We start from the raw sequence: 24,292 nt of genomic DNA, 5'->3' as shown, positions 1-24,292 counted from the left end.
AAAATTGCCCGTTCACCACAGAGAACACCTCAGTGCAACCTTTAGCCTGCTCATTGCCTCAGTCATGTCACTGATTCAAAATAACTATAAAACAGATAAAGCAAATCTTGAATTGAAATCTTGAAATGACACAACCAAGAAAAGGTGTCACTGCACTCGCCTGTGATAAGTGAGAGGCAAGACTAAGAAAGAGGCACAACCGAAAAACCCATGCGCAGAAAGGCAATCAGCATGGGGCCTGCAGAGGAGGCCCCGATTTACCCAGGATCCGTGGCAGTTCCTGCACAATGTGATGGATGAGAAGGTCCAGGCATCTGGACAGGTATTCATTGCTGCTTTGCTGCTCCTTGCCTGGAGTGGTCTTTCTGCTGTCTCTCTCGATGTACATCACCAGTCTACATACAGGAAAGTGCAAAAGATTACCTCTCATGATAGAAAAGTTGATAGCATCTGTCTGAAAATGCCGCCAAGGCAAGTGTTTCCAGGGGGCACAGTCCCAATCATGCTGACATTTGGATTTGTAGCAATTTGTCAGGCACAGTCTATTTTTACCTTAGAAAAATCTAAACGTTTATGCAGTAAGAAAATAAGGCAACTTAGAATGTATCTGCCAACATATTACAAAATAATGCCCTGATTTCATTTAGCCTTGACCTGGGAAAAGAAACTGCATTTTTCAGATGACAGATGAAAGGCAGAAAAAGACGTCTGGGCAGAAGAGCGCTCTTGGAGTTTCAAAGATTCAAAGTGGAACCACAAGTTGTCTGCACTTCTGTTGGTCATCAGTACTAAACTTGCATGGAACCTCAGGCAAGTCCCATGAATTCCGGCTCCTTCACTAACTGTGTACATAAATCCAAAGAAAGAGTTTCATTTCAACATTGGATGATATGGATAGCAGACACTATAACAAAACAGCTGCATTTCACATGTCCCTTTTCCCGTTTTATGATCTCTGTCCTTTAACAAACATAGGACTTCTTCAACCCACTGGCATTTAGTGCATCAATCTCTGACCAAGTATGCCCAGCCCAGACCCAAGGAACATACCAGGCCATACTCCAGATACTGAGGGTAAGGTTGAAAACTTTTAGGCTCATGTTTCATCCCTTTGCTGAACCCACCAGGCACATTCCCAAATGCCCACTCCTCTTGTTTCTTGAATGGGCAGTGAGTTCACTGATTTTGTTGCATGAAAGCCCCTTTACATTCCCCATGCCATCATTCCTCATCATTCCTTTTCTCAGTTCCCTTGTTCTCACTCATATCACCCAATTTTTACTTCCCAGAGAGAACTTCCAACCAACTCCTATTGTCAGCTGGGAGGAAGGAGGTTTGTACATAACACATATAGATATAAAGAATACTGAAATCGTAACGCTTAGCATTCATGTAGCTCTCTTCATAGATCTGGTCAGGTTTTTTGCCATTTTTGCTCACTATTACTTGGAGCTCTACGTGAACACACGCGGGCAACACCGAATCAAAAGTCTGTTTCCATCAGCCAGTTAGTATCCTCTGCTCGAGTCACTGATGACAGTGCTGACCACACTCTAACAAGCACATGGCATTCATCAAAATCAGGGAAAACACTCAGTAATCACCGGCAGTGTATCACTACTACTTAAAAAATTCACAGGACAAAACTTCCTGATGGCAAGTAAACGACAGAAATGAGACCCTGAGACTTCATGATAAATGGACTCTAAGAGCTTCAGGAGATGTGATACAGTGTACGGGGACAGCCTGTTCAGCCAGCCAGCCTGGAGCTTCCAAAACACATGCCACCACACACTGTTGTTATGGCCGGAAGCTTCTGAGACAAGAGCAGCAACTTTAAGAATCTCTTGATTAGTTGGCACTGTTCCCTCAGCCCAACCCAAGGAGAGCGACCTGAAAATACCAAGGAGGGGGGGAGCTAATCTTCCTTTTCTGCTCCCCAAAAAGGGGTTGCCTGACATCTCCCTGCCCAGCCTTAACCATCTGCCCAACAGCTTTTCTGAAGTGAAAGAATACGTTGTCTCCTCCAAGATGAGTATTTCAAACACACCCTCTAACCGTAATCTGCTCTTGATCCTACTTGCACGCTCTTCCACTGTGACCAATCCTCAATTTCAGGAAACTTCTCCTAATTGAATCCATAACATTTTCTCCCAATCCACCAAGACTTTTCTCTTCTTCACTTACTTCCTGCTTTGATTATATCCCATTATCTATCATTTTGATACCCTCTTGTCCTCTGTCTTTTCTTTGGGCCCATCTAGCCAAACGTACTCTGGATGAGTCCAAAGATCGGCTTTCTGGATGCCTGCAGAGAAGGCTGCTGAAGCTCAACTCCACCATAAATGCATGACACCACTACTGAATGGCCCAGAGCAGTAGCAGCAATCTGAGTATCTCATTGGTCAATGTATGTCCAGTCTATTTTCAAATTGTTCTTTTCTTCAAACCCCAAGGGTCCACCCTCTCATGAGACTCTCACTGAATGATTCTGCCTATTGTACAGAGACAATAGAAAGCATCATGAAGGAACTGTCCTTCCTAAGTCTCAACATGCACACCTCCTATGAATCACATCCTAGCCACCTTTCCTCCCATCCCAACAGAGGACCTATCTTTCCTTTGCTCTATGCTTTAGCTCTCATTCTCTCCTACCTTCTCAGAACCTTAAAACTGCCAATTACTCATTTTCCCTTTTATATATTTACTTTCAGCCACTTAACAACATAATTTTCATAATTCTTCTAACAACTTCCTCATTGCTTCTCAGTCCCTTCTCGCCAAACCTCTTAAAACAGAAATCTATACCTAGCACCTCCACAGTTCCTCCTACATGTTCCTCAACCCACCCAGTCTCTCTCACAGTCATCACTCACTTGAAGGTCACTGACATCAAATCAAGCGGGCACGTGTCATCAGTGTTCAACACTGTCGTCACCCCTCCTACTCCTCTATATACCATAACACCATACCTTCCTAGGGTTCTTCTCCAGTTTCTTTGGTTGGTCCTTCTCTGTGTCTCTTGTTGATTCATGCTTCTAAATGCTCAAGTTTATCAAGACTCAGTTCTAGATCTACTGCTCTTTTCCTACGACCATTTGACCCAGGCGATCTGATCTCCATCAATGATTTGAATTCCATGATACACACCCGTATATATTCCAATTCCAGAGCTGCAGCCCAAACTTGGTCTCTATATTCCACTGCTGATTTGACTTCTGCTTTTGTTTGTCTCAAAGGCATTTCAAAATCTACATATCCCAGGTAAACATGATTATCATCCAACAAACCTGTGGTCTTTCAGAATATAATGTACCATTGTAAGACATCACTCTCTACCCTATTAATACAAACCAGAAGCCTAAGAGTCATCCTTATCACCTCCTTTTCTCTTACTTCCCACAGCACATCAATCATCAAATGTTTCCCAAACCCTTACACTTTTCCGCTCCCAATCAAGTGCAAGCTTCCATATTACCTTCTTCCACACAACTACAATAGCCTCCTAACTGGTGTATGTCCTTCTACTCTGTCATTTTAACTCTTACACACCCTACATCTATGTGGAACTTGTCCACCAGGTTCCTCCTGTTCTTAAAATCTTTCAGTAGAATCCCACTGTCCTTAACATGGGAGTACTTTTTTCTTTTAAAGATTTTTTTTATTTATTTGACAAAGATCACAAGTAGGCAGAGAGGCAGGCTCCCTGCTGAGCAGAGATCCCAATGCAGGGCTCAATCCCAGGACCCTGGGATCATGACCTGAGCCAAAGGCAAAGGCTTTAACCCAATGAGCCACCCAGATGCCCCAACATGGGAGTTCTTAAAAGTCCCTATCATGACCTGCAAGGCCTATAGTGTCTGGCCCCCAACTGCATCTCCAGCTTTGGTTTGCTTTCTTTTCCTCTGGTTACACTGTTCTTCCAGCCCCTCTCACCTTCCCCAGCAACAAGGTATTGCCTCTCTGCCTGCATGGCTCTTCTCTTCTCCCCTGGCCAGTGATATTTTATAATTTTCATACATTTTATAATGTACTTTTTATACCTTTTATAATGTATTTTTGATTATCTGATAGTTTGCATCCCAGGAAATTTAAAAATACCATAGGGCAAGAACCGTATCTGATTTTACTCACCACATCTTTCTACTTCTGAGTACAGTTCCTGACATGAAATAAGTGCCTGATAAATATTAGCTGACTAGACACATATTGCTGTTGAAAGCCCTAAGACTTTACCTAGTTCTCTGAAGCAATTCCTTGGTCCTTACTTTTCCCAAGGTCTTTTTCTTAATTCTACTGTTTGACGTGTTTGGTATTTATATTGCTGGGTTGTATAAGGAAGGGAGGGAGAAAGGGAGGGAGGAAGAGAGGGAGAGAGGGAGGAAGGGAAAGGCAAGGGAGGGGAGGGGAGAGAGGAAGAAGGAAGGAAGGAATAAAATTTATAAGAAAAGCTCTAAGGAAGAGATACCATAAGTAAGATCAAAAGACAAATGGAGGAAAAATATTTCCTCCATTTGCTTCATCAAGTGATGAATTGATAAAGATGATGGGGTATACAAATAGAACAGAGTATTATGCACATGTCAAAGGAAATTCTGCCATTTGAGACAACATGGATGGATTTTAAGGGCACTGTGCTAAGTCAAGCAAGTCAAGAAGTCAAATACTACATGGTAGCATTTTTGTGTGGAATCTAAAAAAGAAAGAAAGAAAGAAAGAAAGAAAAGAAAAGAAAAGTCAAACTCAAAGAAACTGAGAGTAAAACAGTAGTTGCCAGATGCTGAGGGTGGGGAGAATAGGCAGAGGTAGGTAAGATGGTATCAACTTTCCGCGATAGGAGCAATAAGGTCAGAGGATCTAACATAAAACATAGTGACTTCTTAATTTTGGCCATTCTAACTGGTGTAAGGTGGTATCTCAATGTGGTTTTGATTTGAATCTCCCTGATGGCTAATGATCACCATTTTTTCATGAGTCTGTTAGCCATTTGTATGTCTTCTTCGGAGAAGTGTTTGTTCATGTCTTCTGCCCATTTTTTGACGTGATTATCTGGTTTTTTGGGTGTTGAGTTTGAGGAGTTCTTTATAGATCTTGGATATCAGCCCTTTGTCTGTAGTGTCATTTGTGAATATCTTCTCCCATTCTGTGGGTTGCCTCTTTGTTTTGTTGACTGCTTCCTTTGCTGTGCAGAAGCTTTTGATCTTGATGAAGTCCCAAAAGTTCATTTTTGTTTTTGTTTTTGTTTCCTTTGCCTTTGGAGACATATCTTGAAAAGAGCTGCTGTAGCCAATGTTGAAGACGTTACTACTTATGTTCTGCTCTAGGATTTTGATAGATTCCTGCCTCAGGTTGAGTTTATTTTTGTGTGTGGTGTAAGGGAATGATCAAGTTTCATTCTTCTATACATAGCTGTCCAATTTTCCCAGCACCATTTATTGAAGAGACTGTCTTTTTTCCACTGTATATGTATTTCTGCTTTGTTGAAGATTATTTGACCACACAGTTGTGGGTCCATATCTGGGCTCTCTAAACAACAAGTGTTGGAGAGGATGTGGGGAAATGGGAACCCTCGTACACTATTGGTGGGAATGCAAGCTGGTGCAGCCACTTTGGAAACAGTGTGGAGATTCCTTAAGGAATTAAAAGTAGAGCTACCCTATGACCCTGCAATTGCACTACTGGGTATTTACCCCAAAGATACAGCTGTATTGAAAAGAAGGGCCATCTGTACCCCAGTGTTCACCGCAGCAATGGCCACAGTCGCCAAACTCTAGAAAGAGACAAGATGCACTTCAACAGACGAATAGATAAAGAAGATATGGTCCATATGTACAATGGAGTACTATGCCTCCATCAGCACTTTTTGGCATAACGCAATTTCCTACAGAGATGAACTGCGGCTCAAGCACAGACAACTAGTGTCACATGATGTTTTAAGCAGATACTCCCCACACTTGAGCTCACTGCAACTGCACCAGGAAGTAGCTATAAATCCTTATAGTAATACAGTATGTGCTACAGTGAGTTTATGTAGCTATGATTTAATACTGCATCTTTACATTTCTTTATATCTCCCTCAACTACAAATGGCACCCTGTATAGTCTGTATGCTTGAGCTGTGATCAATTTTAACATTTTTTAAGATTTATCTACTTATTTTAGAGAGAGAGAGAGAATACACATGAGTTGGGGGGCATGCGGAAGGGTGAAGTCGACTCCCCGCTGAGCACACATCTCTATGCAGGGCTCAATCCCAGGACCTCAAGATCACAACCTGAGCCAAAACAAAGAGTCAGACACTTAGCTGACTGAGCCATCCAGGCGCCCCAAATTTTAACTTTTTATAATAGATTTATATGTATTTTATGACAGTAATTGATAAGATAGACTAGTATCTATATACATTTTGTGCATTCATGACATACCCAACTTTTTCTTAATTTTTTTCAGTATTTCTAGGCTATATACTTCATCTGTAAGCTTTTTTCAAATTATCACAAATCTCAAAAAATTTTTCCAAAGTATTTATTGAAAAAAAAATCTGTATAAAAGTGGACCCATACAGTTCAAACCCATATTGGTCAAGGGTCAACAGTATATTAAAATAACCATAGAGCCTTCAAATGGCCAAATGCAGAAAGTTTGATAGCAAAGACCGCCATCAAGACTCTGGATGATACCAACAGCCTAGTACTGCTGGTGGAAGTATAACTTGGTGCAAATCCCAGAGACAGCAGACTGGCAGTTATCTTCAAAATTTAAAAAAAAAAATCTAGCAAATCTACCTCTAGGAAGAAATTATTCTGTATATAATTGTATACCTGCAACACATTCATATTTTTCTACTTATAACAATAAGATATTAAGGAGGAACGTGCCCAGCAAAAGAGGGATGGTTAAATAAAATATGGTCTATCATTACTGTAATAATGTAATGTAATAATAATAATAATAATAACTGTAACTATTAAAAAAAAGGAAACTCTCTATATATTATAGGGAAAGATGTATAAGAGACATTGTTAAATAAAACAGGAAAAGTTCAAAACAGTTTTTTTGTGTGTGTAAACAGACAAATAGGATCTTTACTCACATTTCCTTGGATAAAAAATTCTCTGGAAGGATACACAAGCCAAAAGCAACTAATAACAATGCTTAATATTGCATGATGGTGCTCTGGGGCTTCGGAACACAAGGTGGAATGTATTTCTCACTTCTGAATTTTTTTTTTTTTTGAATTTTTTTTTTCATTTTATTTATTTTTTTCAGTGTAACAGTATTCATTCTTTTTGCACAACACCCAGTGCTCCATGCAAAACGTGCCCTCCCCATTACCCACCACCTGTTCCCCCAACCTCCCACCCCTGACCCTTCAAAACCCTCAGGTTGCCCCAACCTCCCACCCCTGACCCTTCAAAACCCTCAGGTTGTTTTTCAGAGTACATAGTCTCTTATGGTTCGCCTCCCCTCCCCAATGTCCATAGCCCGCTCCCCCTCTCCCAATCCCACCTCCCCCAGCAACCCCCTCCTCAAAATGTTGAAAATAGAACTACCCTATGACCCAGCAATTGCACTACTGGGTATTTACCCTAAAGATACAAACATAGTGATCCGAAGGGGCACGTGTACCCGAATGTTTATAGCAGCAATGTCTACAATAGCCAGACTATGGAAAGAACCTAGATGTCCATCAACAGATGAATGGATAAAGAAGATATGGTATATATATATTCACTTCTGAATTTTCTTTGATTTTTGAACAATGAATACAAGCTCTCTACTCAACACATGGAATAATATCATTGTCCTACAGAGTCCATTTTTTTAAGTCACAGGAATAAAAGGCACAGCATAGGAAATATACCTACTGGTACTGTAAAAGCGTTGTATGGGGACAGATGGGAGCTACACTTGCAGTGGACACAGGACAATGTACAGAGTTAGGGAATCACTCTGTTGTACATCTCAAAGTAATGTAACATCACATGTCAGCTGTTCTCAAAAAAAAAAAGAGAAAAGAAAAGATATTGTTTAGGTGATATAATGCTCAATAACACATGAGACTCTACCAAATGACAAGTGCTGAGTGCAGGCAAAAAGACTATCCCTCTCTGTAAGATCTATAGAGTTATGCTTTCTCACAGTGCCAAGTGTCAGGATGACTTTCAAAAAGTAGTAAGCGGATTACACAGCACTGCCTCCAAAAGTTTATTATGGTCCGTGGCCGATGTCTAGATTTTTTTTCTCCTTTCCTTCAGCAGGGTCACCAAACCTGTACGTAATTCCCTGCAGCACTATGTAAAACTGTGATACTGAACAAATTTTGTTAACTCTTAAAAGCTTCAGTTTTCTAATTATAAATGAGATAATAATGCCACGTTGTAGGATACTGCTGTGACAATTCAATGAGCTAGTAGCCTGGGGTAGGACACACAGTCAATTCTCAAAAAATGGTAGCTAGTACTGTTAATTACTGTTATTATTTTTTTAAAAGATTTTATTTATTTGACAGACAGAAATCACAAGTAGGCAGAGAGGCAGGCAAAGAGAGAGGAGGAAGCAGGCTCCCCGCTGAGCAGAGAGCCCGATGTGGGGCTCAATCCCAGGACGCTCAGATCATGACCTGAGCTGAAGGCAGAGGCTTTAATCCACTGAGCTACCCAGGCCCCCAATTATTGTAATTATTAATATTAATAATTACTATCACGTCTACCACCAAACTTAAGAAACTGCTTTCCTGAAAGATCCCAGAGTGCAAACTACTCCTCGTCCTACTCTCTTACTCACAAATCATCATGGTTGAAAATCTTGCCTCTGGCTTCCCCTGTGTTTAGAGCCCTGCCTCAAGTGATTACAGTAAGAGGGAGTATGCTGTCTTTCAGGAGATGGTGTGGAAATACAGGTCATTAAAACTTTACTACTCCTTTTGATGTAAGAAAAATGTAAACATTTCCTGTAAGGAAATAAAATAGCCATCAGGTCAGTTTTGTTTTAAAAGAACATGCAGGATGTACAGCCGTTTATTAACCCAATCTTCTAGTAAGAGGCATTATGGCTGCTGTCAGCTTTCGTTCTTACAGACCATTCCACTGTGAAGGCTGCTGCATCTGTATCCTGGGTTACAGGGGCAAAAGAGGCTCAGGTACATACATAGAAAGAGAACCACGAAAGTTCCACATCACGGTGCTGCCCCACTGCTTTCCGAAGTGGCTGTTCCAAGGTAGTCCCAACAGCCAGGTAGGAGTTTCCTCTGAGTTGTAAGCTCATCGATATCTACTGGTGTCAGATTGCATCTTGACCCATCCATATCTTGTGGTCTTCATTTGAATTTTCTTCATTATTAACATGGTAAGCATATTTTTTTATTTCCTCTTTTGTGAAATACCTGTTCAGGTGTTTTGCTCATTCTCCCACTAGGTTTTCAATCTTCTTTTACTGACTTGTAGACATTACCTATATGGTCGAGATCTTTCTTCTTCCCCTTCTTTTCCCTTCTTTCTCTTTCTTCTCCTTCTTTTGGTCTTTCCCACTGAATTCCTCAGTTCATTGGAAACTGATTTATCATATGGATTGGGAAGAAATTCAAATCCATAATTCTTCCAGGTAGATAACCACTTGCCTGGTACTACTGACTAAAAAGGTACTTCTAAAACTAAGTGTGGGGGCACCTGGGTGGCTCAGTGGGTTAAACCCTCTGCCTTCAGCTCAGGTCATGGTCCCAGGGTCCTGGGATCGAGCCCCACATCGGGCTCTCTGCTCAGCAGGGAGCCTGCTTCCTCCTCTCTCTCTGCCTGCCTCTCTGCCTACTTGTGATCTCTGTCAAAAAATAAATAAAAATAATAATAAAACTAAGTGTGAAAGAGAAAGAGTAAAATAACAAATACAGGGCAAAATCTGATTAAAAAAAAAAAAAGCAGCTTATCCCTAGATTACCTCCTCTACCCAATGAGTCAGGTGACTGCCACTGAACTTGCACCCAAGAAGACATTGAAATTGGGAGGTTATTCTGAGAGAAAATGAAACAGAAAGTTTCTAGACTGGGAGAAAGTAGACCAAATCAAAGAGACCACTACCAAAGTACAAATAGAGACTACGTTAATTCCCACTGGGGCTTTCAGCCCCTTCCCCCGAAGACTCCGAGGATTCTGGCAGCCAGGGCCCAGCCTTCCAGCTGATGACTAGGATGCTCTTCATGCTCTTTAGCAAAACTAGCCCAAGGCAAACATATTAGAGATTTAAGGAAGTTCAAATTAAATATCTATACAGATGATCTTAGTGTGAAACTCAAAAGTCAAGAAAATTCATTCATGCACTGAGAACTTCTAAAACAGGCTGTCATTCCTTCAATTCTTAATCACAATCTGACCAAACATTACCACTTATCTGCAGCCATGGTTTTGCTTGAATTCTAATTGCTGACATTCATCCATGCTCTTTTCCATTGCTGGATAGTATTCCAGTGTGTGGATATACCACAACTTAGTCATTATTGACGGATGTTGGAGCTGTTTCAATTTATGAATAGTGCTAAGAATATCTTATGCTTGGCACATGTAAACATGTGCCATGTTGGGTAAACACCTGCAAGTGAAATTGCTGGATCACAAAGCATTCTTAGATTCAGTTTAGTAGACTGCAGATGGTCAGTTTTCCAAAGTGATTATTAAGACAACTTACATTCCAACAGGGAGATATAAAGAATTCCAGTTGCTCTACATTTTTGCCAAAACTTACATTAACAGGTTTTTTAATTATAGCCATTCTGGTGGGTATTCTTTGGTACATCATCACAATCAAACTGAATTTTCCTGATGATTAATAAGGCTATGCATCTTTTTCTGTGTTAAATGACCTCTTGGAGATAACTTTTGTAAACTGCCTGTTCAAGTCTTGTATTCATTTTCCTGTTGGGTTATCCCCTTTCAGTTCTTTAGATACTGTAATTAAGAGCCCACTCCTTGCTGTGAAGTGTGTAAACCTGGCGATTCACAGACCTGTACCCCTGGGGATAAAAATACATTATATGTTTATTAAAAAAAAAAAAATTGGAAGGGGAGGCGAACCATAAGAGACTATGGACTCTGAAAAACAACCTGAGGGTTTTGAAGGGTCAGGGGTGGGAGGTTGGGGGAACAGGTGGTGGGTAATGGGGAGGGCACGTTTTGCATGGAGCACTGGGTGTTGTGCAAAAAGAATGAATACTGTTACGCTGAAAAAATAAATAAAATGGAAAAAAAAAAAGAGCCCACTCTTGATTATGTGCATGTCAAATACCTTCCTGTACTTTATGTCTTATTTTGTTATTCTTTTTTTTTTAAGATTTTTATTTATTTGACAGACAGAGATCACAAGTAGGCAGAGAGGCAGGCAGAGAGAGAGGAGGAAGCAGGCTTTCCACTTGAGCAGAGAGCCTGATGTAGGGCTCGATCCTAGGTCCCTGAGATCATGACCTGAGTCGAAGGCAAAGGCTTTAACCCACTGAGCCACCCAGGCGTCCCTATTTTGTTATTCTCTTAATGATGTCTTTTGATGAATGGAAGTTCCCAATTTTAAGGTAATCCAATCTATCAATATTTTCCTTCATGAAGTGCTTTAGTGTCCTGTTAAAAAAATGTTAGTCAACTCCAGGATCACGAAGATATTTTTAGTTGCTACCTACTGGAAGCTTTATTGTTTAAATAACATTTTTATATTTAAACATGCAATCTACCAGAATTGATATTTTATACAGTATAACTTAATACAGTCTCTCTATACTGTATCTAAAGTAATCCAGCACTATTGTAAAAACCACCATTTCCACTGTCATCTCCCATCTCTTCTGCTCCTCTCCATGTTTTCTATCCTGAATTTCTCTCTATCCTGACTCCACCTTACTTCAGTAGATTAATTCTCTATTCAGCTGTGTCTAATCCACTGAACTCCTACTTTCAGTTACTGCATTTTTCACTTCTGGAATCTCCATTTTTGTTTGTTTTTATAGCTCTAGCTCTCTATTGAAATGTCCCATCTGAATATGAATATACTGATCTAGTTATTTTAAGGTCAACATCTGATACATCCATCGTCTGTATCCTTTGTGGATACTGTTACCTTGTTTGTTCATTTGTTTTTGTCATATCATCTTGTGTCCTCATAGGCCTAATTACTTTCTATTGAAAGTTAGATTCTAAACATGAAAACTGGAAAAATATTTTGAAGCCTAGGATTAGACTTCTCCAGACAGGATTTACATTTGCTTCCAGAAGGCAGCTGGGGTATCAATAAGCCTGGATCACTTGAATCCACTCAGAAATTGAGATGTTTCAGAAGAGGGCTTCTTTCCTTGTTCCAGGAAATCCCTTATGTAAGTAACAGGTAGTTTCAGAAACAGAAAACAGAGAATATGGAAATGTGTATCTATTGGAAATCAGGGCATCAAAAGAAATCCTGCCAAAATTCACAGAGTATTAAAAAAAAAAAAAAGCAAATTAACACTTGTCTATAAGGAACTGATTTTTCTTTGGTATTTAAATTATCTGTTACAAAATGTAATAATATGCTACCTAACTACCATATCCTGAAATATATCTTTTTTTTTAAGGCAAAAAATACTCAAATAGTTTCCACACACTAGCACAGACTTTTAACACATAAGAAAATATCCATTACTCTGCTGGGAGAAATAAAAGACTGATGGGATCCATAACAATATCAAACTAACTCTAGAATGACGCTTCATTTCTTTGTGCTCTCTCCCATTATAAGATGTGTTTACACAGGCTATAGTAGGATAGATTGGCTTTACTGACAGGGGAACATTAGCTCCTAAAAGGATTCACATTCTTTGAACAAAATAAAATGTGGGAACATTTGAGTGTAGTGTCCATAAACACTTTACAATTGCTCTACAACAAAGCTGTAAATGATATTTTTTAGCTTTCTACAAAGAGATCAAGTTAAAAAGACCAACAATCTGCACTGTAATCCAAGCAAACCACAAAAAAATAAGATCCACTCCTCTTCCCCTCCCCCATTACCTATAATAGAATTAATTCTGCCTAGGACACATCTGCTTTCCAATCTACTGCCTGGTCCCCCATTTCCTTCCATTTATTCCTGTGAGTCATTCCCACCAATCCGACCACAGTTTTCTTACTACCATCTCCCAAGGAATCTTTATGCTCATTCCACACACATCCACCTTTATGGGTCCCTGATCTGCCTCCTGCTATACCACCATGAGTCTGAAGCCAAACCTGCCATATCCTAAACTTGTTTATATCTCCAGTACTTACATCAGTGCAGTGCCTTTAGTAAAATGAACTCAATGAGTACAAGGATAATGATATTCATTTACTAGCTCGATATTTACAGTGTCCACTATGTGCTAAACATTTTTCTAGATGATAGGGATAGGGCTCATGGAATGCACATTCAAGTGGGAAAAAGACAGATAATTAACAAATACCTACAAAATAGTTTACACAGTGATAAACCCTAAAAGTTAAAGAAGAGTAAGACAATTAGTCACTTGTCAGAGAAGGTGTCTCCGGCAGGATGACATTTAAGCAGAGAGCAGATGGAGTGAAAAAGCGAGCAATGTGGAGGCCAGGGCAAAATTTTCCAGGCAGCTGGGAAGGCACACTCAACAGCCCAAAGCAAGTGTGTGCTCGGTGTGTTCTTGTGTGGCTGGAGCACAGTGACAGAAAAGAGCAGAAAGAAAGGCTCCAGATCTTGTAAGACATTATAGGCCTTGGTAAGAACCTTGAATTTCACTCTCAGTGAGAGGGAACGGTATGATCTGACTTGTGGGATAAAAACAGCTCTGAATACATGAGGAGGACAGATTATACAAACGTAAGAATAAATACCAGTGAAGAGCCAGTGTCATAGTTCGAGTGAGAAATTGTCGTGAGATTCTAGGTATTTTTTTAAGGTATAAATAATTAGACTTGTTATTGATTAGAGATGCAAGATGTGAAAGAGAGAAGCCAAGAATAACTATGGAACTAAACAGCTGGAAAACGGAGCTGCCATTTATTGAGAGAGGTACAGACCAATAGAATAGCAAGTCTGGGGTAGAAAATCCAGTATTAGACAAGTAAGTGTGGATATCATGTTGCCAGCTGACATGCGAGTCTGAGTTCAGAGGTTAAGGTCTAGGCTGATGATACTATTCTCACAATGATCTGACAATGATCCACACGCAGATGGTAGGTAAGGCCATTAAACTAAAAGAGGTCTCCTGGGAAGGGCATGTCCAAGGGCTGAGCTATGGGACTACTACTGAGATGGGATCATCAGGAAGGACCAGCAAAGGAAACTGAGCAAGAACTGACTAGTGAAGGATAAAGAAAACCATAAAAATTATTCTGGATGCCAGGCCACCCTGAAAGTACTTCAGAAGTACAGAAGACAGCGGACTTCCAGTTTCTGGTAAAGGCAAGTTAGTTATTCAGACAAACCTCTTCACTATAAAAAAAAAAAAAAAAAGAAAGAAACATGCTGAATATATACCCATTTAATAATCATATCAAATTATGTAGAGCACAAATAAGCATGGGAAAAATGCCTAAGTAATTGTCTACTGTTATGCAGGAAGAGCGGGGTTCATATAGGACTTTCAGGGACAACATCATACTTGGGTGCCAAAAGTGTTGTCTCTGAAACAATTCAAATGGAAGAGATGATGATACTCCCTGGAATACCGTGTCAGATGTTTCAAAAGAAACTCAAGGAGCTGATGTCAACCAAGCTGTGGTAACACCTCAATAAAACAGCTGAAGAAGATGCCTGTGGAGTGTTGAAATGAATCCATCTTTTGAAATGCAAGAATGGAAAAAATTTCTAAACCAGTATATTCTTTTATGTAATTTTAAGTACGTACATGTAACCAACATAATGGGTTTAAAATTTAGAGTTACAGGTAGATATGTTTATTTCATCAAATTCCTAAAAAAAAAAAAAAAATATATATATATATATATATATATATATATATATATATATTCACCATGGTTCCAACAAGCCTTTTTGAACCTATCACTGAAAAACTGGGTGTTTGTGTTATAATCAAAATCACTTTGAATTCAACTAACTCCACAATGTTTTCATCAGATTATTCTAGCTTTTGTATGGAAAATAAATCATGGGGGTCAGGGAGGGATGCAAGATTAGAAACAGAGGAACCAGTTAGCAGGCTAGTGTCATAGCCAAGGAGAGATGCTGTTGGCCTGGACTAAGAGTAGGAAAGGTCTGGATGGAAAGTAGATAAATGGAGAGGTAAGCATCTTTTAGAGGAAGAGTCAATATGATTTGCTGGTGAAATGGACTAAGTGATGAGAACAACAACAAAAACATGAGTTACTCAGAGGTTTGGGATCAAATAACTAGATAAAGAATACTACCTAGCATGTTAAATGTTATTAGAGATGGTGGAGTCTGGGAGTGGAGATGGAGGAGGAAAGCAGATCTGGTTGGTACAGGTTAATTTGGAGATTCCTCTTAGGCATGCCGTTGAACATTGAACACATGGCGATCATAGAAGCCTAGAGTGGTAAGAGGTCATTTCAGTGCCTACCAGCAGATAAAAGGTTTTGAAGCCATTGGAGTAGATGAAATCACCTCAGAATGATAGGGAAACGAGGAGGACCTGAGATGAAACAGAAGAGGGATAACCAGCTAAGAGAGCCTGAGGTGGAAAGAAAGCAAGGACTGTCCACCAAGTCCAACTGTGAACTCTCTAACTACAAAGGAAGATTCTGGGTCCAGTTGGCAAGTTGAACCCAAGCATTTTACCTCCCATTTTTGCATCTTCCCACAGGAAATCTACCTCAGCCCTACAACCAGGAAACTGTACCATTCACAGCCAGAACCTTAAAAGAATTTCCTAGAGATGATGGTGCAGATGTAAGTGCACCGAGGGAGGGCCCAAGTGCCCAGGATGGAAAACCTGGCTGAGAAGTGAGGAGAACCCCAGCAGCACGCAAAGCTCTAAATGGCAGGGAAACAAGACAGGTTTATAGATGTAGGGCCTGATAAGGGGAGGGAAGTTTCTCAACCCTATGAACTCTCTCTTTTTTTTTTTTAAGATTTTATTCGTTTGAGAGAGCGCAAGCTCACCGAGTGGGGGGAGGGGCAGAGGGAGAAGCAGACTCCCCATTGAGCAGGGAGTCCAATGTGGGACTTGATCCCAGGACCCTGGGATCATGACCCAAGCCCAAGGCAGACGTTTAACCAACTGAGTCACCCAGGTGCTCCCTCCACGAACAACTCTTTTTTTTTTTTTTTTTTTTTTTTTTTTTTTTTTTTCCACGAACAACTCTTAAAGGAACTGCATACCAGCAAGCTTGGCACAAAGGCCGTGCTAACTAAAAGGAGGAGCACAGAGGGATTACAGGAAGGAAACTGATTATCATTTTTTTTCCATCAAGGTAAGTATACTCTTTCATCCCCATCACCTACTTCCTACATTTCCCCCACCCCCTCTCCTCTAATAACCATCAGTTTGTTCTCTATAGCTAGGAGTCTGTTTCTTGGTTTGTCTCTTTTTTTAAATTTGCTCCTTTGTTTCGCTTCTTAAATTCCATATGAGTGAGATCATATGGTATTTGTCTTTCTCTGGCTGACTTACTTGGCTCAACATTATACTTTCTAACTCCAACAACACTATTGCAAATGGAAGGATTTCATTCTTTTTATGGCTGAATAATATTCCATTATATAATATACACCACATCTTTATCTATCTTATCCTGATGGACACTTGGGCTGCTTCCATAGCTGGGCTATTGTAAATAATGCTGCAATAAACATGGCAGGAACAAGTATCCATCTGAACTAGTGTTTCTGTATTTGGGGGGGTAAACACCCCGTAGTGTGATTATTAGATCATAAGGTAGTTCTATTTTTAATTTTTTGAGGAACCTTCATACCGTTTCCCACAGTGGCTGCATCAGTTTGCATTCCCACCAACAGTGCATGAGTGCTCCTTTATTCTGCACATCCTCACCAATACCTGTTGTTTCTTGTGTTTTAGATTTTAGCTCTTCTAACAGGAATGAGGTGACAGCTCATTGTAGTTTGTTGTTGTTGTTGTTGTTCATTGTAGTTTTGATTTGCTTTTCCCTGATGATCAGTGATGGTGAGCATCTTTTCATTTGTCTGTTGGTCATTTGGATGTCTTCTTTGGAAAAATGTCCGTTCTTGTCTTCTGCCCATTTTTAATCAGACTATTTGCTTTTTTTTTTAAAGATTTTATTTATTTATTTGACAGAGAGAGATCACAAGCAGATAGAGAGGCAGGCAGAGAGAGTGAGAGGGAAGCAGGCTCCCTGCTGAGCAGAGAGCCCGATGCGGGACTCGATCCCAGGACCCTGAGATCATGACCTGAGCCGAAGGCAGCAGCTTAACCCACTGAGCCACCCAGGCGCCCCAGACTATTTGCTTTTTTGTATTGAGTTGTATCAGTCCCTTATATATTTTGGATATTGTTTATCAGATATGTCCTATGAACAATTCTTTTTTTTTTAATATTTTATTTATATGACAGAGAGAAATCACAACCAGGCAGAGAGGCAGGGAGAGAGAGAGGAGGAAGCAGGCTCCCCGTGGAGCAGAGAGCCCCACACGGGGCTCGATCCCAGGACCCCAGGATCATGACCTGAGCTGAAGGCAGAGGCTTTAACCCACTGAGCCACCCAGGTGCCCCAACCTATGAACAATTCTTAAAGGAACCACAAACCAGCAAACCTGGCACAAAGGCCACGCTAACTAAAAGAGGAAGCACAAAAGAACTGCAGGAAGGAAAATTTTTAAAGCAAAGGAATGACTCGATAAAAAAAAAAAAGTGGCATGTTAAGGAATATTAATCTAGTAGTGGCAGGAAGGATCAGAAAGGGAGTAAGCCACACAGGCAATTAGCAATTACATGTGAACAGGTGGAGGAGAAACAGAAAGGAGCTCAAGAACAGAACAGACTGCCTGGAAATGGTGTGACTAGGAGACAAGATTTTCATATTATTGAGAGAATGGCACTGTACCCTGTGGGAAGGCAATTAGATAGGTTTTTAGAATGGCAAAGCCACACATCTTGCTTTAATTTAATCCATGCCCTTCCTGAAGATGCCTTCACCTCTGCCCCCCATTTGAACCCACCAGCCCCAGGACATCTCCACTCCCTTCAAGTTCTACTGAGCTCGCTGTGCCCGTGGATGGCACTGTTCCACTGTCTGTGTCTACTGCAGATATTCCCACACTACTGCAGTACCGTGCAACCTGGGGATAGCCATCCCACTTGGATTCATCCTAGACAACTTCACAATCAGTTCCTTGCTGTGGCCATATACTATTTCTAGAGAACCTAAACACCAGATTTTTCTTTGCTGCGCTACACACTAAGCCCACTTTTATCTATCTACTGCACATTCTTTAACTCATAACTGGCTTTTCCCCCATACAGCAAAAAGTTGTACTTTAAATAGATGCATTTTTCTTCTCTTCCATCACCTTGTCAGAATCCTCGGCAAATTAATCATCCAATTTAAAACTTCTGTTTGTAATTAAAGCTACTGTCTCTCAACTTAGGGAAGTCAGGTGATAAGTGGAGTTTTGGCCCCAATTCAAATTGCATTCACTGAGCATATCTACAAACCTAGTCAGTGATTATTTCTTCAGTTCCTAAATTTATAACTGGAACAGGCATACTTAGCAACTAGCAGAATCCACCCACTGGCTATCTGATCTGTGCAGTGAGGCCTATTAAGATCAGAAGGGATAAATGGCAGTGTCTGGCATGTCCCCTAACAAGATAGTAACCCACACCAGTGGAAAACCAAATTATTTGCCAATAGCAAAAAATTGAAAAAATGTCCCCATTTAAACTAACTTAGCCAGTGCAGAATCTTAGAAATGACTATGCTAGATCTTGAATGACTGTAAGCAATCCAAAATAGGAACAGGCTGTGACTCCAGCTGCAGCTGGAGCTGATTTAAGATTCAGGATCCCTCCTGAAGCAAATCAACACCACCCTGGAATTGTAGTCACTACTGACCTGATGAAGGCCTTTTACTGTTACCAGTTTAGAAGAACCACCAGCATGAGTTTGCTTTTACTCATCAGAGTAAACAGTCAATGTTCATTGCCTTGTCTTTGAGTCACGCCATGATCCTGCTCTCAGCCATAAAACAGTTGCAAAGATCTAGATCATCTTGATGTCTATCCAACATCACACTTGCATGCTACTTTGTTGGCATTAAGCTGATTGGACTTGAGGAACAGTAAGCAGCGGGTACTTCAGTTGGTTAGGAAGACATAGGAGAGACAGATAAATCCCATAAAAATCCATGGGCCTAACAGTCCTCAGTGAACTTTCTGGGGCTCACTGGTCTAGAGTATGTTGGGGCATCCCTCCGGGTCCAAAACAAATTATTGCATCTTCTACCAACTACGACCCAAAGAGTGGGCTCTTGTGAACTTAGGAAGCAATATGTACCACCTTTGAATGTGTTCTCCTTAACTCATTTTCTGCTAGTTTCGAACAGAGGTGGTGTGAATGAAGGCTCTGCTACTCTTCCAGCCTGCAGTGTGAGCTGCTCTGCCACTCAGGCCCCATGACCCAGTGGAGCTGCTGATACTCTGAGTGTCGGTAGTGAACAGTGTTGATAGAGCAAGTCCCAGGGAATCACCAAGAAGTGAATCACAACACAGATCTCTAGGGTTGCTATATTCTGAAGGATTGTATTCCCCCTAAAATTCACAGTTTGGACTCCTAACACCCAATGTGATGGTGTTAGGAAGCAACTAGGTCACCCCTGAGAGGTAATTAGGTCATGAAGGGAGATGACTCATGAATGGAATCCGTGCCCTTATAAAAGAGATCCCACAGAGCTCCCTAGTTCCTTCCTCCATGTGAGGACACAAGGAGAAGTCTACGACTGGGTGAGGGCCTTCCTCCAACCATGCTGGCACCCCAATGTTACACTTCCACCCTCTGGAACCGTGTTTTTGTCGTTTATAAGCTAGCCAGTCTCTGGCAATTTGTTGTAGCTGCCCCAAGAGACCCGGGGGTTTTAGAGCACAGCCACATACTCATCTGCAGATAACAATCCTTTGTAGCAACAGTTCCTGATGCAGAACAGATGCATGCCTATGAACATCAAATGATCACATCATCTGAGTTACCTTCCATTGCCTGTAACATTAACCTGACACAGCAAGCCACTAGCCTGGGCATGCAGAGCAGTAACCCACCAGGGAAACTAATCAGGAGAAGAAACAGAGCTGGAACAGGTCCAGAATGTACTAGTAAGTTGCTAAGTAGGTGGCTGAGATTCCTCTGACACACACTCTATGGCATTGCTCCCCCCACCCTTTGATCCTGATCGAGAATTACTTACGACCACTTGACTGAAGAGGAAAACCACTGAGCCTGCTTGCTGAATGGCGAGGTACAATTTGCTGGCACCAAATCGAAGTACACTGCTGCCTGCAGTCTAAAAACCAAATCACAAGAGTTCCAGGAAAGGAAATCCTCCCAGGTGGCAGAGCTTCAAATACATTTTGCTGTAGCCTGTGTTTAAATGAAGATACAGCTACAAGTGGAGATGCATGCTGATTCCTAGGCACTGGCTAACAGCTTAGGAGGGTGGTCAGGAACTTAGAAAGAATAAGATATGATGACTGATGACAAGAAGTGCTGGGAAAGCGGTATGTAGGCAGACATCTCTGAACGGGCACAAAGCGTGAAGACATTTCTGTACCATGTGGATGACCTTTGGTGGGCATCCCCGTCAGAGGAGGCTCTCAATTACTGGACGACATCTTCTGCAACATCAGTCACAACTCCCTCCAGCCACTCTGGGATTTGCTCAATGGGCCCACATGCAAAGTGGCCCAGGCAGCAACAATGGAGGCTATGCATGGGCTCAGCAAAAGGAATGCTCCTCATCAACCATGACCTGGATATTGCCACTTCAACCAACAGGAGAAGCCAATGCTGAGCGCCCCATGTGGCCCCATTTCCTGGGGAGACCTGCCAGTCATCTGGCAACAAGTACAAGTTTACTGTCAGGCAGTAAACGCCCCTTAGTGTAACAAGTCACATATCCTGGATACAGCTTTGCTTTCCCTGCCTCTAAGCGTCTGCCTGTGCCACTAGACTTAAGACTTAAGACTTAAGACTTAAGACTTAAGAAATGCCTTATTTATCATCATCATAATCAATATAATAGTATATCTGACCCAGGATCTTATTAACAGTAAAAGAAGTGTGGTAATGTGCTCAAAGCCCATGAAATTCACTTATCTTAGCAAGCACCCTTTTTCCCATGAGCACCTGGCTTGACTGGAAGGAGGAATGACCTACCTACTGACAACTCAGTCATGGTGCCAACTGGGAAGGACACTGAAAAATTGTGCTCTGTTTTACAGCATTCACAGGGTTTTTACTTCTGGTCTCAGACCCCGAGGCTCTGCTAGATTGGGTCCAAGGAAGAAAAGCTGCCACCAGAGGACACAACAGCAATTCCATTTTAGGGAGTGAGGGTTACGCTACTGTGTTAGAGTGAGTGGTCATGATAATACTGTGGACAGGGGCAACTAGAACCAGGGGATTGTGTAAATAGCCTCTAGGTACTTCCATAACGGTTAAAGTTAATGAAAATCTCGGCAAGCAAGTAAAGGAAGACACACTGAGGGAGGATTCATTCCCATCTTTCAGGTCCTTGACACTCTCAGAAAAGTACAAACCTGTGATTCAAATTTACTTAGAGCAGAGGGATTCCTGATACACATTTTTAAATGCCCTCAAAAAGGTAGCTTCACCTACTGGTTAAAAGTTGTCCTTTAATCTGTACTTTCAGGGGCACCTGGGTAGCTCAGTGGGTTAAGCCTCTGTCTTCGGCTCAGGTCATGATCTCAGGGTCCTGGGATCGAGCCCCACATCAGGCTCTCTGCTCGGCAGGAAGCCTGCTTCCTCCTCTCTCTCTACCTGCCTCTCTGCCTACTTGTGATCTCTCTGTCAAATAAATAAATAAATTCTTAAAAAATAATAATAAAAACAAATTTTTAATCTGTACTTTCAATGTAAGATAGTGGCAGTTTTTTCCTTAATATATTATGATGGGTAGAAATAGTATTTGGTTATAATTTTAATTTGCATTTCAATTGCTGGAGGTTAAGTATCTGTTCATATCTTTATGAATCTCTTTATAGAATACAGGTTAACTCTTTGTTAAATATGATGCAAAATTTTATGAATTTTGTTAACATGAAATTTTATTTATAATTTGCTTGGTATATAAAAGTTTCTAATCTATATCCTACAACCCAGCAATTACACTACCAAGTATTTACCCCAAAGAGACAAATGTAGTGATCAGAAGGGACACCTACACCCCAATGTTTATAGCAGCAATGCCCACAATAGCCAAACTATGGAAAGAGCCCAGATGTCTATCAACAGATGAATGGATAAAGAAGATGTGGTGTGTATGTATGTTTGTATATACATACCTACATACATACATACACACACACACACACATGATGGAATATTACTCAGCCGTCAAAAAAATGAAATCTTGCCATTTGCAATGACACGGATGGAACTACAGGGTATTATTCTAAGTGAAATAAGTTAATCAGAGAAAGACATTATCATATGATCTCACTGATACATGGAATTTAAGAAACAAAACAGAGCATCGTAGGGGAAGAGAGAAAAAAATAAAACAAGATGAAACCGGAGAGGGTGACAAACCATCAGAAACTCTTAATCAAAGGAACAAACTGAGGGTTGCTGAAGGAAAGGGGGGTGGGAGGGATGGGGTGGCTGGGGGATGGACATCAAGGAGGGCATACGATGTAGTAAGCATTGGGCATTACATAAGATGGATGAATCAATGACCTCTACCTCTGAAACCAATAATGCATTATGTTAATTAAATGAATTTAAATTTTTAAAATAAATTAAAAAAGTGTTTCTAATCTATATATAGCCAAACCATCAGTATTTCCTTTTATGGTTTCTTTCATTGCTTTTCTACTCGAAAACTTTGGCTATATATATTTAAACATATCCTCTCCCAGCTGTTTATGGTTCCTTTTTTTTTTTTTCATTTTTTTTAATTTATTTTTTCAGCGTAACAGTATTCATTGTTTTTGCACAACACCCAGTGCTCCATGCAAAACGTGCCCTCCCTATTACCCACCACCTGTTCCCCCAACCTCCCACCCCTGACCCTTCAAAACCCTCAGGTTGTTTTTCAGAGTCCTTTTTGATACATAATTCTTTAATCCATCTGGAATTGGCTTTTATATGGTGTAACCTGAGAAAAATTTTTCCCACACAGTTAACCAATTATACAGAATAAATGTTTCTTTAAAAAAAAAATCCTCCAAGGGGCGCCTGGGTGGCTCAGTTGGTTAAGCGACTGCCTTCAGCTCAGGTCATGATCCCAGAGTCCTGGGATCGAGTCCCACGTCGGGCTCCCTGCTCCTTGGAGAATCTGCTTCTCCCTCTGACTTTCTCCCCTCTCATGCTCTCTCTCTCAAATAAATAAATAAAATCTTTAAAAAAAATCCTCCAAGATCAAAGTAGACTTTTACTGTATTTCACTAATTACCATATTAATAGTAATGCTATGGGGAAGGGGGAGAAAAAAAAAACCTTGAAGAAAACGTGATCCCTCAGGAGTCACTGAAATTCCAGGCTCACAGAGCAAATCTATACAATGAGCTTACGAAACTATCCATCCTCTGAAAGGGTTATCACTTCTAGAGACAACTAAGACCCTATTTTATCACCTGTCATATTCAATATGAGTATGAAACCCTTTGGAAAAATAGGTGGACATTTTGGGGCCATCATGTAATTTTTATCTGATCCTGACAGCTCAATTTCACTGCCTGTCATGCAAGATAGATTTGAAAGCTGACATCATAGAAAATGTGTTAATATTTAATCCATAAAAGGCCAATGGTGATGACAGTAAGCAGGAAAAAATATCTACATAATGTAGCAAAGGTTATCGTGGGCTCTCAATGTGAGGTTTCAAGTTCTCAGGCAGATGGACAGCATCGTGGTTAGTTTAGAATTCTACCTACTAGTGGAGAGTTCCAGGAGACAGGTAAGGAAGGATAAACAATCTTGCATACAAACCCATCACAGAGAGTTTTAATCTCTTTCTAACCTGATTTCTGCCTTCTTTTTGCATACTTTTATATTCAACCTTACATTTTATAGACACCCTAATATAATACCTGGGCTGCAAAGCACAAAGCAACAAGTACCAACATTTTCCATAGTCT

General features: G+C 40.7%; 1 protein-coding gene across 2 annotated transcripts in view; it reads right to left on the bottom strand.

The window, feature by feature from the left end:
* The window catches only part of ULK4 (unc-51 like kinase 4), a 684,359-nt gene that overhangs the window by 461,428 nt on the left and 198,639 nt on the right, over positions 1-24,292 (bottom strand). For both annotated transcript variants that reach the window (XM_046001316.1, XM_046001317.1), the window contains exon 23: positions 262-395. In XM_046001316.1, coding sequence (XP_045857272.1) covers positions 262-395 — 134 coding nt within the window. The remainder of the gene's footprint in view (positions 1-261; positions 396-24,292) is intronic.

The sequence above is a fragment of the Meles meles genome, chromosome 4 (assembly GCF_922984935.1).
Source record: "Meles meles chromosome 4, mMelMel3.1 paternal haplotype, whole genome shotgun sequence".
In the NCBI taxonomy this organism is placed as follows: Eukaryota; Metazoa; Chordata; class Mammalia; order Carnivora; family Mustelidae; genus Meles; species Meles meles.
This window is presented reverse-complemented; position numbering and strand designations above follow the sequence as displayed.